Here is an 18,625-nt window from a genome sequence, read left to right as displayed (position 1 = left end):
ATAAACGGATTTGTTCCATTTAACATTAGCATTAGCAGCCTGTAAATTTTCCCACTGCTGGGCTAAAGGCCTCCTCTCCCTTTGAGGCGAAGGTTTGGAGCATATTCCACCACGCTGCTCCAATACGGGTTGGCGGAATACACATGTGGCAGAAAAATTTCGTTGAAATTAGACACATGCAGGTTTCCTCACGATGTTTTCCTTCACCGCCGAGCACGAGATGAATTATAAACACAAATTAAGCACATGAAAATTCAGTGGTGCCTGCCTGGGTTTGAACCCGAAATCATCGGTTAAGAAGCACGCGTTTGCGTATTGAAACTCATGCTAATTGTATAAAATTAATTTTAATATTTTGTTCATTAATTTCCATTTGAACAATTCTTGTATATTTATTTGGTAATTTCAAGTTAATTTATGTATAATTTATTTCAGTTGCCCTTTTGACGCCAAAAAGGGAGTCACAATAACGTTTCTTTTTCTTTACGATAAAGTGCGTTTATAAAATGTGTAGAACAATTAATCAGTAGTCTTTTTGGAGATTCGACAGTTCTAAATCATTAGAAGAGGCTGTTAATGACTCTTCTTCTTGCTATAACTTATTAGTTTGTAAATCTTATACTTTGTTTGTAACTAGCTGATAAGGCCTGACTTTGAAGTCTGGTCTTCGATTTTGTCGGACTGATGATGATGGTCAATCAACTTGTGACTAAATAAACAAGACTTGAGGATTCTGAACGATGAATCACCACTGGTTTATTATTAACATTAGGAAGCCATTAGAAATCAAGCCGAATATCACAAAGACGTGCGCAAGTGAGTTCAATACGCTTTAACATCTTAACCGGTCATGAAATATAGGCCTACCAGAGGACAAGGCTCGATAAAATAAATATTTTTTAAGAGAGTGAGCGTGCGGGTCATTTCTTTCTTTGCAAAATGGAACTGATGAGATTTTTTGCAGGTGACATGTATGTGTAAAATGGAATAATTTGCAGCCTTTAAAAATATTTTTATTGTTACTTACTTAAGCAATGGCGGCGAGCTTAGGGTTGTAAATTTTATGAACCCTATATATTAGGTTATTTTATTCTAAAAAAAAGTAGATGCCTTAAAAAACGTGTTTAGAGTGACGCATTACAAAAGAACAAAAACGACCGTATCAACTTTATTGTCTGCGTTATAGTGTTGCATATCGATAAGACTATCGATAGTTAAGTGGATAAGTGTTAGCGATAGTACATGTAATTGGTCTATTCCAATCGAAGAAGGCTTGAAGAGCCTCAAGAAATAAGAAACCTCAGAAATAAACCTCAATTTCCGTAATCAATGCAGAATGCTAATAACTCTGCTATATTATGCAGTTCTTGAATAATATATCTTTTACTTATATCCACTTTAATTGTATTTCCAAAGTTCAGACACCAGTTTTGTCAAGTTTTCAATAGGCCTTTTTTCGCAAATCCATAATGAATATCATAGATTATTGTTGAAGCTCTCGACCAATTACATCGCGACAAATGCATATAAAAATGTTAAGAATTTATATATATGTATTTCAAAAATAAGAATTAAAAACACTATCTACAACCGTATTCAAAATATGTCTTGTATAGAATTAAAAAAGAAAAACAATGTAAACAAAATATGGATGGCAACAAACAGCATTATAAAACACAATCACGATAAAAACCATATATGAAGACAGTGTTTTTATACAATATACCAGGAAATGTAAAAAATAATACTAGATCTCAGATTTTGAAGTATTTAATTTGATAACAATTTCAAGCCCACTGTTTTTATGTAGCACTCCAGTCTTGAGAGGAACCTCCCCATGATGGAGTTGCAGCTGGAACAGGTGCAGCCACAGTTGTGCCCCACTCTTCTTGGACCTAAAAATATATATTAATTAGAAACAATAAAAATGGAAACTTCTTAACAAAAATTATCAATTACATAAATAAAACAAAAAAAAAAACATTTTTATTTGATACTGCTAATTATTTTTAATGTTTCTTAAACAATCTTTTTGAAACCGATTTCCACCTTTATCACAAAAACACTCAAATCACTTATCTCAACTGATGATATTAACAATAGTCAACATACCTGAGTAGCCCAATCTTCCTGAGCAGCAGGGGCGCCGAAGGTTGTAGCAGCAGCAGCAGCCGCTGTAGTAGCAGCAGCAGCGGTGGCAGGTGGTGCAGCATCCTCGGTCCAAGATGGGACGGGAACTTCAGGCTCATTCCATTCCTCGTGCACAGGTGCAGGCACTTCAGGCTTGGCAGTAACAACAGCCTGAAATTTATATAAATATATAAAATTTTCTCTAATAAGATGTCCACATGTTTAATAAAATAGTCGACTTACTTGTTATTCATTGTATTTTAGTTTGTAGTTTAGTTTGAATGAATAATTTACATTATAAATACAAATAAATAATAAACCTACATATAAAAAAGAATATTTTTTTATTATAATATAATGAGATATACAGTAACAAAATACTTTAAACCAAAACACCCAGTTTAAACTCACCTGTTCTTTGGCTTGTTGCTCTTCCTTCTCACTTTCTTCCGGATCTCTGTAGAAGAACAGGTCAACTACAACATCCCAACGCTGGTCACGTGCAAGAACACCTCGTAGGCGCAGAACTTCACGGGCAAGAAGCCACCACATTAACCCAATGGAGTGTGATGACTGAAACATTTCATTTTTTTACAATTGACATAGCTATTGTTTATGTAGCTAAACAAAATTAAAATAACATTTAAAACACATTTTAAGAAACAAATTTCACAATAATGTGGCTTCCTAAACTTTTTTCCACAAATATAATCACAACACTTGCATGTATGAACATCTGGTCCCATGAAGAGTTATTGTTATAATTACTATACTAGAAATTTAATATTTTAAAAAGTATTTCATTACCTTGGTGTTGCATGGAATAGCAATGTCCACAAATCTGAGTGGTGAATCAGTATTGCACAGTGCAATTACTGGAATGTTGACATAGGAAGCTTCAGTGATTGGTTGATGATCTTGTGCAGGGTCCAGAACAATCAAGAGACGAGGCTCTCTGAATGCAGCTTGAATCTGAAAAAGTTATTTTATTTATATACTCTTTTAAAAACACGGTAGGAAACTTTTAAGCTTTATAAATATTCAGAAAAATATATAATCACACTGCATTGTAATACAGTCAGTGGTTCCTTAGTTAAATTTATCATCATTATATTTAATATAATAGTAAATTTAATGAAATAATTACTTGAGTCATATTGATTACTGATTTAATAATTACTAACCTGGTTAGTGAAGGCACCGGGTGTGAATCGACCAGCGATAGGAGTAGCTCCAGTGTGTGCGGCGAACTTAAGCACGGCACGTTGACCAAAAGGACGTGAAGAGATAACGAACACGTCGGCTGGGTTCTCAATAGCGACAACTGCACGTGCAGCTAACACAAGCTTCTCCCATGTGCGACGCAAGTTGATCACGTGAGTGCCGTCAGCTCGGCGCTTGTAAACGTAGGTTTCCATCTAAAAACATAACAGAAGTTTCACAAATCGTAGTTTGGATGTCTAAATAAATAAACGGTAAAAAAGTGTCAGTTGGGAGAATAGTTCAACATAATGTTCAGTAATAAAATGGAACGGATTCTATTATCATCACGGTCTATCTACTTAATACTATGGTGTATTTATTGTATAATAACCAAAAAATGTAAACTAACCTGAAAGTTGACATTCTCAGACCCAAGATGGGTGGTTGCCGCCAACATTTTGGTGACATCTTCCTCGTTGAGGGCCAACACGTCTAATCCTCCCGACATCGTTGCGTTTATTAGAGTAACGACTAAACCTGTAAAATAAATTATAACATTGATACTTGTACGATGCCGCAGATATTTACAGCAGCCGATATTTTAAATTGAAATAGTAAATAAAGACAAAAATTTATTACATTTTAACTAAAATTAGAAAAGAGCTTCTCATTTCGTCTTTTATCTTTAAATAACCATGTATGATTATGAAAATATATCGAAATTTAAAATTGTAACTTACGCGTGTAATGCCACTGGGAGACAATTGGACATAAAAGACCTGTCAAATTTGACAGTACCCTAAATAAGCTTTTAGTGTTACTAGCTCGAAATGTTTATATTTTTTTTCTGACCATCTTATTAATGGCGGGGCATCGTTATTTATTGTAAAATAATTTTTGGCTTTAATTTTTTATGTTTTGGTAATGAATATGTGAATTACTCTTTTTATAATTTCATGCAGTTTGAACATTTAATCCAGTAATTGTTGTATTATTATTTATAATCTAACTAAATAATCTGTATCCTATCATCTGCTAAATTAATACGAATTATTGTATTTTTTTCAGAAATCACGATAAATTGCCAATTTAATTAATTTAGGAAACACTTATGCATTAAAATATTATTTAACAATTATTTTCATCTACATAGTATTATTTCAATTTATACTAATAGTTTTAAAAATATAGCAAATTATTTTTGTCTAAGCGAATGAAAATATAAGAAACCTATGGTATTACTGCCAACATCCACCTTTTAGCACTTTCAACGACTGCGTACTATCTACTATTACTATTACACTGAACTCCTGTAATTTAAGCAAAGTTTAATTTGAATTTATTTTAAATATACTTTTGTTGAAATTAGTTTTACTTTAAAATTAACATAATAATTTATAGATTACAATTAATTTTATTTAAAAAAAAAAAAAAAAAACACAAATTATTATATTTGTTGACATTGGCAGCACCAGAAATTATGTGCATAGAAATGTGTGTGAAATTGTGAATGACTTATGTGTAGCCCGAGATCGGATAAAATAGTTTCACTTATTTGCACGGAATAAAAATAGTTTTTGTACTTTTTTAATAAACAATACATGCATTATGATTACTTTACTATCTTGACCATAAGTGCTACTATAAATTTGCATACTTTGTGAGTTATTTCGGTGATCAGTGACATTAGAGTGAAGTGCCTAATTTGAACATGGAGGCTGTAGCAAAACACGATTTCACTGCAACTGCTGATGATGAACTCAGTTTTAAGAAGAACCAAGTCCTTAAAGTAAGTGTCCAGTTAGCTGATTCCAATTTGAACAAATTTTATTCTCATTGGTGACAGGTTCCTTCTAGAATTTTTGTTATTGCAGATACTTAACATGGAGGACGATATGAATTGGTATAGGGCTGAATTGGATGGCAAAGAAGGTCTTATACCTAGTAACTATATTCAAATGAAAAGTCATAGGTAAGCTTTAATTTTATACACGTTAATGGAGTACAAGTATTCAAAGCACGAAAATTGTAACAAATGTCAGTTCAGGTTAACATTGAGTTTATAAACATATTTTCCTGTTTTTAATGTAATTTTCACTAATTATAAAACTGTATCATTAGTTATGTTGTACCCTTTTTTAAGTTTTTATGACTTAACTAAATGCATTTCTAAAAAATACTTAAAAGAACATAATAAAGCTAAATACACTTAAATTTAAACTGAACTTGTTAGACAATTATTCTGAATGTTAATTTAGATAAAAGTGTAATTATAAATTATAACTATGATAGATATAATCATTAATTATTATATTGCAGTTGGTATTATGGTAGAATCACAAGAGCAGATGCCGAAAAACTGTTAGCAAATAAACCAGAAGGAGGTTTTCTCATTAGGATCAGTGAATCTAGCCCTGGTGACTTCTCTTTATCAGTGAAGTAAGTGAATATTATTATGAACATTTTTATTTACTTATAATCCTTACTTCGATTTTAAGTACAGTATAATCTGACAAAATTCTCAATCTTTACTTTAAAATTAATATTGGTATATTTATAGCCAAAATTAATTCAGACATTTACATTTGCCTTTTTATGGTTACAAGTCCTGCTTGCAGCTTATAAAGAAATTCTAATGGAAATCAAAGATTGTTTCAATAATTAGTATGTCAAATATTAAATTAAAATGTAGTGTAATTAATATATCAAGTTTCATTTGTAAGAAATATTGATTTTTATAATTTATTGATATACCAATTTAACATTGTATGAAGTTAATATTGTGCATATTATCTTGTTCTATTGAAACAAAAATCTATTATCAAACACTACTAAAAATAATAAGTATTTGAAATGAAGTCTCCTGATGCCACCTTATGGTGAGAGGTCAGTACTGCCCATAAATGTGCCATCAACCTCACAAAATTGATGTAATATCCCTTGTGCCTGTGACAACACTGGCTTACTCAACTAAGAATAGCTGTTTGGCAGTAGAATATATGATGAGTGGGTGGTACCTACCAAGACAGGCTTCTATGAAGCCTTATGACTATGTAATTGGTTTATATAAATAGAATTGATTTATAGTTAAAATTGGAATCAATGTCAATACCACATAATATCCCTCAGCCTGGCCATGACAATGATTTAATACATTATCAATATGATAAAAATGATTAGATTCCATATAAAATTATTGAGAGTGGTTTTATATTTATTCATGACATAATATCTACTCTAATATTAGTGTAAATTTATTTTCTTTTTGTTATTATATAGATATAAATTTATCATATCAGAGTTTCTATGATATTGTTATCACTATTTCCATATTCAATTGTCAACAGTGTGTATAATATAGAACAATGTAAAGATTTCTTAGAACTATTAATGGCATAATTGTATCACAATAACAAATGAATAATGATACATATCATAGTGATGTGTAATTATATACTTCAGCTTATAATCATATACAGATGTTAGATTCTATATTTATTAAATTTATATACAATTAAACTGCAGACAAGGATTAGTATATATAGCTCCAGAACCTAAGGTCCTAGATTCAATCACCCATTTTGGGAAATAAAATGGTTATTGGTAAAGGTAGATTGGCACCAATATCTAGGAGAGTGAAAGAGTATTATGATGCTCTGGCCATGACCAAAATTAGTCAGGAAAACCTCAACATATAACAAAATAATTAAAGTAAATATGTAGTATATGTGTGATTTGGTATACTAAAGCTAATAAGTATGGTTGTATTCATGAAAATCAATCACAGTTCACGAAAATAGATAATCAAAGAAGCCTTCACCATGCTATACAGTGTCAATAACACGCCCATGATGTAATTAGTGGTAAAATTTGTAATATTTTATGAATATATTATATAATAAATGTATTCTCTTAGCCTTTGTAGTATGGAATGAAATTAATTATTCCCTTTTTCAATTTATAAATAAACACAAAAGCATAAAATTAAAAGTATTGGACATTATTTTATACAGGATTTTTTATATTTATCCAATCGCAGAGGCTCAATAAAACAGCTTTATTAGTGTTGTTATGTTACAATACTTGGATATTTTTGCCTATATATATACCTATTAATTTCATAAAAATCAATCTGATTGTTTACATATAGTGGATACATAAATAGATTGTCTGATTTCTGTAACAAAACAAAGTACTACATATTAATCTTTATAAAATCCAATTCTTGTTCCATGATCATTTTTATTGAATAATCTTTAAGTAATAACAGACACAATAAGATATAACTTCCAAGGTTCTTTCAAGGCATCTTAGTATCCAAGGTTGGTGTCGCATCGGCGATGTCAATGGGCGGTGGTGACTGGACTTACCATCAGGTGGTCCATTTGCTGGCCACTTACATAATATTAAAAAAACAAATTAAATAAATAATTGATAACTTACTTATTTTTAATGAAGTTATAGCTGTGGTAATATTGTAAACCTTCCAACTATAAATTCGTACAATCCTAAAATATTTAAAATTAATGACATAAACATACATTCTTGCACTTCCTTTATTAACATCTTAACTAATATTAAATTTGTAACAGAAGAAACCAAAGTTTGTTTGCATGTTTGTTACGCTTTCAAGTCTTAGCCAAGCTATGAAATTTTGCATACACATTGCCAGGAGTACAAAAAAGACTGAAAAAATACAACAAACACTCCCTAAAAAATGAAATTGAAAAATACAAAAATCGCCTGGTAGTATGGAGGAGGGGGGGGGGCTCCCCCTTACTACCAGGCGATTTTTAACTCTATATAAAATTGTAGTCATTAAGAAAGTTAATACGTATATATCATATCTACGATATCGTCTATATCGTCTATATATATCATCTATAATATCGTCTTATTTCAAACTAATGGAATACTTTTATTTGCACACAAGAATTGCCACCCGAGGCTTCTTTATGTGGATATAGGAAATGGAAATACGGTGTTTTTACTATCCCTCGGGAACCCATTCAATTCCCAGATTATCAGTGTCTTATATGTTGACCCAACGGCTGAGCTACCTTACCGACTTTTATTAAAACCTATTGAATGGTTTCAGCATTTCGGAAAAAAATCGTCAGGTTTTTTATTAAATATTTTTTATATACTGCATACATAGTCAAAATATAAGTCACATACAAACAGTTAAAACCAATAAAATATAAATAATAATAACGAGAACTTGTGTATTGTATGCGACTAATAATTTACAAATAGGGTGATCAACCTTATCCTTCTGCAATTCGCTGTCTCACCCAACAATTCTATTGGCGGTTAAATTAGTTAATAAAAAAATTACACTCGTTCTTCAATACGTGACTCACACTTATTTATTGCGGTTTATTTCCTAATCATGACTTTTTCGTAGCGTTTTGTTTCCTTATATATGTTTGAATTGTATATAATTTTAAAGGCTCAATCATTTTAATTTGGTTTGAAATTGATGGTCAGTCAGCAGAGAGCCAAATATGCAAGAAGCATTACAGTGCTCAAGTGCACTTGCATTTTCTGATCCGATGGGTCTTCAATATGAATATTGTATTCCGGTTTGAAGAATTAGTGAGCCAGTGTAACTATGTGCACAAGAAGCATATAACATTTTAATTCCGAAAATTATTGGCGCATTGATACTTCTAACAGCTCATGTACATATATTGGTGTCCACTTAGGCCACAACCACCGCCAACCGAAAACTATATGAAAAAAGGAAATAATTCTGTTAGATTACGTTAATAATAGGAAATAATCGATTGAAAAAAATAATAACAAAACGATATATTAATTATTTAACTGAGAAAATTTGTGCAATAGGAGGACAATAAAATATCCCAATTACGAATAATGCATTTATGTAATGACCTCTTATATTTGAAACATCGATCACTGACCACTTTTAATAGACTAAGTATTTATTAAAGAAGGAAACGACTATAAAATTACATACAAATTCCCGATATACACATACTACTTATGTAGGTATATTGTGACGACAGATGCGTTAACGTTTTCTTTTCTTAAATATATAGTAACATTTTACATAATCTCGAAATAATGCTATATATATTAAAATACCATAAAAAGATTATACTTTTCGGCAATTAACTTAATAAATTAAAATCAGCTATAGCGTTAGTATGTCGTGTGTCTATTTTAAATATATTTGCCCAAAATACATTCTTTATCATTTATTCCTTCTTCTATTTTTGTCTAATTGACGTAACTACGTAATACGTGATCTCTATACCAAGAAATTCTCTGATTATTCGCGTTTTCTATTATATTATTTCTCTAGTGAATATTTTCATACAATTTTCTCGGTACACCATTAACCCGTTCTGTATCGCGCTGCGTGAATCAACCTACGTGAGAGCTGAAACCAGTTTTCGTCTATTGCTGATTCATACGTAATTTTGCTCGATTTATATTGAGGCCTTCTATTTTTTTATATAAAAAATACGTTCAATAGACACGAGGACAGATGTCAAAAAATACTTTCACCTGCCATGTTCATGCTTTGTTTAACATTGAGGTGCCCACACTTGTTTTGTGTTGGGAAAATACAAAGCACGGAACTTTATTAGGCTTTTTGGTGTATAGTCTTTAATGTCTTGATTATATTTATACAGATTTATTTAACTTCATCTGTGGGTCCAAACATGCTTATGATTTTTTAAACCAGATGCACTAAACCGATTGTATTGAAATTTTGCACACACTTTGTGACAATACAATCAAGATTATTAAATTTTGTATACTTAATTTTATTCTTTTAAGTGCATTGATTTAATATAAAGGGTTTGTTTACTTGATAACTTATTCATTTATTGAAATTTTACAAACAAAATAATTAAGTTAAACAATGTTATGTCTATTGGAAGCATTTGCAACGTTTCCATAAATACACAACACTTAACTTAAAGTTTTTATTGTGCATGAGAAAATAAAAACAATAGTTGTCGTAACTAAAGTTATGTATGAGTGAATTGGTTTATTTGTATATAGTAATAAATATGTCATGTCGAGGACAACCGCCTATAAACGAGGGGCACCACGTGGTATATAGCCAGTGTGTAATTTTATTTGAAACGTGTAAATCATTAATTAATGTTTTATACTTAGTCGTAATTTATTAAAAATTAGCTTTGAATCTTAGCTTTACTTTCGTATATATTTTAAGCGATAAAATGACACGAAAGCAAGAAATCGACCGAACCACACATTCGTATTAGCATTGATAATAGTAGGGATTTTGATATGACAAAGTAAAAAGTTATCTTTAGGTCGTTCGTAACGTAGGTACTATGTACAAGGAATTCCAATATCACTTGTAGGTGTTGCCGAGTACAAAGCGACGTTTTAATGTTATTATTTTAGATCTGCACTCAAATAAATCAAGCTGGATAATCTATTCTCGTTCATCGGTCTGTTGTTCGTATCTACAGTTAGAAATACAGTGGTTCAGACATATCAATACATTTTTATTTGCAACCTCAACCTTACAATAAACTATGTTAGCATATAAAACAAAAATTAATAATAATACATTATAAAACTTTCAACGTTGTTTATATAAATATAAATAAACATAATACCATTAGAGAAATCTCTATAATCAACTTGATCAATAAATTGAAATGAATATTCAATTTAAAATTCATTTAAATAAATTATAAATATTTCTATCTTGAACACGATTTTTAACATAAATCTCGTTAGAAAGACTTGTTGTTTAATCGTTATCTAAGACCCGTCCCGGCTTCGAAACTGTAGAATAAGGTCCTTCATATATATAATATATTGAAGGACAAACATATTTTTTTAACCACTGAATTCGCATGTGTACGCAGACGACTGACCAAAGTTTCTACACAGTCTGATCAATATTTTAGGAACGCTCATTTATTTTTATTTATCTATGGTTATAATACGATGATATGATTTTCATTTGTTTTTAATTTTTTAATAATGTTTATAAAACAATATTTTTCAACTAACATCTTATTTGTTCTACAGATGTCCGGACGGTGTTCAACACTTCAAGGTCCTGCGTGACGCATCTAGCAAGTTTTTTCTATGGGTGGTGAAATTTAACTCGCTGAACGAACTCGTCGATTATCATCGTACGGCATCCGTCAGCCGTCTTCAAGATGTTAAACTTCGAGATGTTGTGCCTGAAGAGGTGAGCAATAATTTACTACATGTACGATTTCCGCTGCGTGGGTTTTCATTAAATCAGGTTTTCCACTAAACAATTTTAATAGTAATTTTAAAATATTCGTGTGGAGTTAATACAGGTATTTTTTAATTGTAATAAAAATTATTTTTACTAATTAAATTATCTGTCAGCCTTTAAATACTAATATGATTAACGTTAGAATTCCTATACTAAAATTGTGAGGCTTTAAAGAAGTTTGTCAGAAAAAACTTTTATTAATATTTTTTATTTATTTATCTTTTTACTTGTATTCTTGAAATAAATGTTTTATTTCTTGTAGAAACTCCACCATTTGACTCGTGAATAAATATATGTTTTAATATTTATATTTCTAAAAGGGATAAAAATAATGGCAGGATGGCGCTCACACTTTCTAGGCTAGGTCATTTCAGTCAGTTCCTAATTCCCTGGATATTTAAGAGACAAGTCTGTACTTTACAGTTCAATCCGTAAGTCTTAAAATGCCTCAAAGCAATATTTCCGAGTAAACTTGTTGTTCTGTAAAAAGAGTACATAATGAAAGATGTTTTTGTTAGATAAAACGAAAGTTTGATTTTTGTATTAAATTTACCCTGACGAAAACATTCTTAGATTTATTATTTGAATTTCTAAAATATAATCTCATCATTTTAACGTGAGAGTCGTCTACCGTGCGACTGGCTATAGCGCTCAGTGTGGTAGTAAGACAATTATAATGTACAAATAAATAAATACGTTTATATGAAAATATATGATGATCTGGTTTATATGAATACATTTAAACTATACGCTGTAATTACATAATAGTTTCTAGTTAATAGAATTAGTATTTATTTCGTGTATCTAGAAAAATTACTGCTATAATGTTATAGCCTGGTAGGATGTTTATTAATCTGAATTTCCGTATATTGTCTAATGACGGCTGTGAGAAAAAATGCGCGAAGCGGATAGACACCGTAAACACTGAACTTAAAATAACTGCAAAATACAACACTAGAAGTCTTGCTTTATAGACAGCTAGCTATTCGCCCCGTCTTCGTATGGGTGCAAATTATTAATAAAGAATTTTTTTATAACTAAATATATGTAATTTATACCATGCAGCATTTTAGTCTTAGTTATGGAGATTACCAAAATAATCCAAACAAACAAATTTTATCTCTTTATAATATTAGTAAAGATGAAGTGATCTTTGTGTAACTGTGGAATAACCCAACAATATCAAATATACCAAATTGTGACCAGTGAAATTATATCTAGAATTTGTTTCTGTTATTGTAAGACATCGAGACGATTTTATATTTCAAAATTATGATACCACAAAACTTATTAAACTGAATACCTATCATGACGGAAATTATATTATAATTTATTATCAAAATGTTGAAAAATATACAATTAAATCCTTGAGGAGATATCGAGACATTTGTAATAATAATTACTATCTAACGTGCTATAAGTATGAATGAGTATAGGAGATATTCGTCGTCACGGCTTAATTATGTTCAATCGGAATAGTTGATTCGTTATGTCAGCCACACCTACCCGCTGGGCGCTAACCTAATATAAAATGCGACAGACAATTATAATTTTAGCTCTCGTCTAAATATTCTATAACAGAAAGACCCCGTGCTCTTCTGGGCTCGTCGGCTTTATTTCATTAGACACGTAATGGTCAATCAACTATAATTATACTTTCCGCCCTATTACTAAAAAACCTTTCATAATAATTTGTCAATATTAATTAATCTAATGGAGTAACGAGACATTTTTTTTTTTACTTTCGACGCAATTGTTTTAAACCGAAATTCGAATGATATGAATGCGAGGCGCGTCGTTAGTTCTAAACTTAACATTCTGCGAAACTATGAGAAAGTGCTAAATTGAATCTTACATTATACATATTACAATAAATTCTCAAGGAACTCGTTTAATTGTTATTTAGACAGTGTTTAATATATTGTATTTAACTATATATTATTTCCCGTTATACAATAGCCAGCGATGTGTTAATTCTAAAATGTCTGAAAAGGTCTAGCGGTCGAATTTCCCTGGTTCAATACATTAGCGTGATAACGGAGCGTGTAAATATTGTGGCATGACCCTGATAAAGAAACGAAAATAACTCGGTCAGAGTGTAGGCATGTATTTCTATAATCTCTAGTTACTGAGCAATAGTCGTAGTAAACCGAGAACCGCGGCGATCGAATACAAATTGTCCGATCATGTGTGTCTCTATTTATAGCAATTGTTGCAGAGATCACGTAGTTGCGGTTTCCGAGATGATGCATTACATTTTTTTATATCATTAAATCTTATAAAATTGCTATTCTAAATTTGAAATATAACGGTTATCGAAATATAAATATTTAAGTCGTACGGTTTTTTTCGAAAATTTAAATACTGGAACTAGAAATTGATTTGAGGAGAAAGTATCTATGTAGTTCGATTTTTAAATTTTTCTTTTTAAATTGTATGCATACTAAAATTCTACTAACGAATAGATCAAGTTTATATACACTAGTGAATCAAATGTTACATGCGCAAAAATACTTACAGCTTTACCTATAAATATTGTCACGGGGGTGATTAGTGAAACAGTGTTCTGTCTTCTTCTTTCGAATGTTAAATCAATGATGAGTAAGAGAGAAATCAGTGTTTAACTAAACTCTATTCAAACAATGTTTATAAGTAAGAGCGATAAAGTTTTAATTACATGGCTTGTAACTATGACAAAACACGATGAGACATTAACGATAGTTGGAATTATCCTATTATCTACTGAAGTTGCAATTATAAACGCAAAGATGCTATGACAGATTAAATTCATATGCAAAATTTAAACAAAAATAATAGCCATAATTTCATAGTGAAGGCTGCTAATTAATTCACATGATGATTATCTTTTTTATTAGTTAATTAAATGTAGATATATATATTATCGTTACAGATATTTGTATAAGCATACATTTGGTTAACGAATTTGTTATATGATTATATAAGGTATTTAATTTAAGTAACTACTGCAATGACTTCTCGCTGATGTTTATTTAATTTAGTTTTCGATACAAATATTTTTCAAATGTATTTAATAAACGCCAAAAGCATTTATAAAGTTCTTATAATACAGTAATTATTTACACAATAATAATAAGAAATAATTTATTTGATTCCATAATATCAAAGTATTGTCGAAAAGAATTGATAAAAATATGTACGTTTAACTTTTACAGATGCTGGTCCAAGCTCTGTACGACTTCACTCCACAAGAGGCGGGCGAGCTGGAGTTCAGGCGCGGTGACGTCATCACGGTCACTGACCGCTCCGACCAGCACTGGTGGCAGGTGTGTTAATATTCATCATGTATTACTATTAATAAAGAAAATTAATTCAATAGATAGAATATATTCTGAAAATGCGAGAATATCACGATAATATGAGGTAGTGTTGTATGAAATGTATCATGGTAGGCATTTCTGTATTAAGTAATTATAAAAAGTTTTATTAAGAACAAGCTCTGTCCCGCGGTTATACCCGCATTAAATTTGTATTATACCATTTAAAATCTAATAATAATAACAGAGGCAAAGTAATTATTTTTATACAATGGTAATTTCGAAATGTCCTGAAAATAGTTTTAGTAATTACTATTACATTTAAATACTTAATAAATTTAAGAATGCGTAAAAATAATTGAGTACCTCAACTTTCAAATTGTGATAAATTTTGACTGACTAAACTGATTTTGATGAAATAAAGACTAAATAGTGCCGTGAAATGGAGGGGAGGTATTACCTTATACGATACGTTAAACGAATTTTTAAACCTTTTGGGAGGTATCCGCCCGATAACCAGACAAAATTAAAATGAGTGGTGGTTTCGCGGTTTAAATTCCGCATATTTAATAAATAAACATATGAGAACAAAAATAAAAAACATATATGTATATATAATATTTAAATGAATCAGTGTCAACAAAACAAATAACAATTAAATTATGAGCTTCTATTAAAGAACGAGCCGAGATGGCCCAGTGGTTAGAACGCGTGCATCTTAACCGATGATTTCGGGTTCAAACCCAGGCAGGCACCACTGAAATTTCATGTGCTTAATTTGTGTTTATAATTCATCTCGTGCTCGGCGGTGAAGGAAAACATCGTGAGGAAACCTGCATGTGTCTAATTTCAACGAAATTCTGCCACATGTGTATTCCGCCAACCCGCATTGGAGCAGCGTGGTGGAATATGCTCCAAACCTTCTCCTCAAAGGGAGAAGAGGCCTTTATCCCAGCAGTGGGACATTTACGGGCTGCTAATGCTAATATGCTAAAAAAAAAAATTAAAGAACGTAGTTTTACGAATATTATAAAAGGTCAAATCGCCTGGAAATCATATATTTATAATATATATATGGATATAATTGAATGGGTGTGTTAGATACTAGGTGGTTTGTCACTATGCGGCTCGTGACGGCGATAACATTTTTAACTATACATAATACATAGATAATTCAGTACATTTTTATCCTCTATATGTTGTGTAGAAGCGTTTGACGAGCTTTATTTTTATAAAAAATTGTAATAGAATAAATGAGCAAATTTTTATTAATGATTACGCTCCGATCATTGAGCTAGTTTTGGTTTTTAAGAATGGAAAACTATTGTGGATTGTGTGAGCTCTTGCCTATGTAATAATAATCAAATCATATAACTTTATGTTTAATGTTCCAGGGTGAGATAGCACACCGTCGTGGACTGTTCCCGGCGTCGTACGTGACCGCCTACCACTCATAGTGCCCGCCAGCTTGCCTCCGCTCGACCGACGCGAGCCAACCCTCCTGCGACCCCTCGCCCCCCGCGCACTCCACACGCACTCCTCCCCACGCCCCGCCACTCCCCGCACGTACCCACAGCAGGTAAATCATCCTCCTGCGCCAGGAACCGAGGCACGCAGTCGAGTTGTCGACACAATGGGTCTAAGTTTCGAGTGTTTTATGGTGCTTTTTGTCATACAGCTATTTTGATATTACGGTTTGAATGAACACGTTATTCGGCGCGGCCCGCGCGGCGCGATCGCGGCTCGGTCGCGAAGTTTGTTTTACCAGTACAAAACTTCCCCGTTACTCTCCCATCGTTTCCTCATTATTGTGACGAATTTATTTTCTTTACTAATCGTGACAATTCGCCGGATGAACGTGTATTTCGTCCGATTAAACGTGCCAGAATGTTATTTTAGAGGTTTTTTTAATATATGCTTAGTAATAAATATATGAAAGGGATCAATCGAAGATCAGATATCGATATCGCTGATATTCCCTTATAATAGATTTCAAATTAATGTGATTTTTAAAGTATGAACATTATTTATCCCTTGTTAGTTATAATGCTCATTTTTTAAATATTTACCATTTTATTTGTTAGTTAAGTGATAGTTTTAAGTTCGTTTGGTTTTATAATTTCGTAACCAATACAAGTATATAATCTGGTACGGTAGACATATTATAAGATATCCATATAAATCGTAGCGTCCTCTAAAGCTTAGTGCTCCTAGACGTAGGCTCAGATTTGTGTTGCGCACAAAACGGTAAACGCATTGTATGCCTGTAATCGTTTTTATACTGACGATGTTTGGTTGATTGGACGAATGTACAGCGAGGTGTTTTAGATCAATATTTACTATCCATGTATTTTTTAAATATTACATTGTGCTTATAACAAAAATGCTTTTGATGTGTTTATTTGAATGGAATTCGTTACCCGTTTTAGTGTTTTACAAAGTAATTAATAAAAAAACGATTCGTATAATTCAAGCGATTAATCTAAAGTAATGTAAGGACGGTGTAGTTGTAAGGCTACAGACACTGAACGTTCGTTCGTACGTACTCGCTACGTAGCGGTCCGCAGCGGTCCGCAGCACCGCCGACGCACCCGAGTGTCAGTGTACTTAGTTAGCGTTTAACGATATAGTCAAGAATTTGAAATTAAACTCGAGTGCTCGTTAATTCAATTTAGATATTTATTTTTGTTATTGTAACCGAAAATTGCTATATTTATCGAAACGTAATAAGATTTTACTAGTAATCGTGACGTAATTCATCAACGCAATATCCCTAATATTGATAAATTTTAACGGAATGTAACTTTGAGCGAAGCATTTAACTGTGTGTATTATAGAATAAGTTTGGTATCGCAACGCACATGTGATGTTCACGATCACCTGTGCTTCTCGCTGTGACAGTAAGCGTATGAAGGCATGTCTTATTGAAATGGAAGTGCTAATCTATAATAATCAAATATTTAAAATAGTTAAGTTATGATTCTCCAATATTGTGGAAGATGTATAATATTTTTTACTAATAAATTTAATATTGTACATTCGGAGTTTTACTTCCCTTAATTTTTCCCTGTTTTGTTTAATTTATTAATATTCCCAGTAGCCAATAGCTTTTTTTGATAATTTTGTAATAAATACTAATACTTTAGAATATTGTACACGCAGCAGTGTGTAAATTTAATAGAAATTAATGATTTGATAAGGATGGAAACATTTGCGGTTGCATGAACGCAGTTGTGGTTTTGAGCCAACAGTAAATTGACTTTGATCCCGTGTACGCTTATAAATGTAGCCCAGAGTCAACATATCGCAATTTGCACTTGAGGTCGATAAAAAAATATATACAAGGTGTTTAAAAAGATAATATTTAAAGTTTTCATTTTTCTTTCTCACAATTTATTCTCGTTTTAGAAAAATATAAAGAACATGTTTAATTTGTTTGAATAATCGAGCATGAAATAAATAAAACACTGTATTTTTAACAATAAATAATTTAATATTTCTATGAAATACTACGAATAACATCACATTTTTATTACAGATTTTAGCAACCAACATTTTCAACTATATTCGAATTCTCGTATAAATTAACTATTTCCCATACAAACACTTGTATTACGTCAAGAAATATTACCATTCACGTATACACTTTGTGCAGATTAATATAATAACATTAAACCAGGTACACACGTTTAGATAGAATGTTATATATTTTAGATTTGGTTAA

At 31.3% G+C, this 18,625-nt stretch overlaps 2 protein-coding genes across 2 annotated transcripts; one reads left to right on the top strand and one right to left on the bottom strand.

The window, feature by feature from the left end:
• Window positions 1-1,754: 1,754 nt before the first annotated feature.
• On the bottom strand, window positions 1,755-4,163 carry LOC125065599 (40S ribosomal protein SA). The gene is made up of 7 exons (XM_047673306.1): window positions 4,074-4,163; window positions 3,743-3,870; window positions 3,315-3,548; window positions 2,938-3,102; window positions 2,542-2,703; window positions 2,113-2,301; window positions 1,755-1,895 (listed from the first exon to the last, which is right to left on the bottom strand). Exons 2-7 carry the CDS (start codon window positions 3,839-3,841, stop codon window positions 1,803-1,805), a joined length of 942 nt encoding a protein of 313 aa, XP_047529262.1. The 5' UTR covers window positions 3,842-3,870; window positions 4,074-4,163; the 3' UTR covers window positions 1,755-1,802.
• A 654-nt stretch (window positions 4,164-4,817) lies between these two features.
• On the top strand, window positions 4,818-17,939 carry LOC125065796 (growth factor receptor-bound protein 2). Its single transcript, XM_047673624.1, has 6 exons — window positions 4,818-5,122; window positions 5,208-5,305; window positions 5,653-5,772; window positions 11,386-11,551; window positions 14,800-14,910; window positions 16,296-17,939. Exons 1-6 carry the CDS (start codon window positions 5,045-5,047, stop codon window positions 16,356-16,358), a joined length of 636 nt encoding a protein of 211 aa, XP_047529580.1. The 5' UTR covers window positions 4,818-5,044; the 3' UTR covers window positions 16,359-17,939.
• Window positions 17,940-18,625: the final 686 nt, after the last annotated feature.

This window comes from Vanessa atalanta, chromosome 8, assembly GCF_905147765.1.
Source record: "Vanessa atalanta chromosome 8, ilVanAtal1.2, whole genome shotgun sequence".
NCBI lineage: Eukaryota > Metazoa > Arthropoda > Insecta > Lepidoptera > Nymphalidae > Vanessa > Vanessa atalanta.
This window is presented reverse-complemented; position numbering and strand designations above follow the sequence as displayed.

Coding starts and splice junctions, on each gene's coding strand:
- LOC125065599 (XM_047673306.1), bottom strand. CDS start 3,841: ATGTCGGGAGGATTAGACGTGTTGGCCCTCAACGAGGAAGATGTCACC. Junction 3,103..3,314: donor CCGGTGCCTTCACTAACCAG/GTTAGTAATTAT, acceptor TAACTTTTTCAG/ATTCAAGCTGCATTCAGAGA. Junction 1,896..2,112: donor AGGAAGATTGGGCTACTCAG/GTATGTTGACTA, acceptor ATATATTTTTAG/GTCCAAGAAGAGTGGGGCAC.
- LOC125065796 (XM_047673624.1), top strand. CDS start 5,045: ATGGAGGCTGTAGCAAAACACGATTTCACTGCAACTGCTGATGATGAA. Junction 5,123..5,207: donor AGAAGAACCAAGTCCTTAAA/GTAAGTGTCCAG, acceptor TTGTTATTGCAG/ATACTTAACATGGAGGACGA. Junction 11,552..14,799: donor GAGATGTTGTGCCTGAAGAG/GTGAGCAATAAT, acceptor TAACTTTTACAG/ATGCTGGTCCAAGCTCTGTA.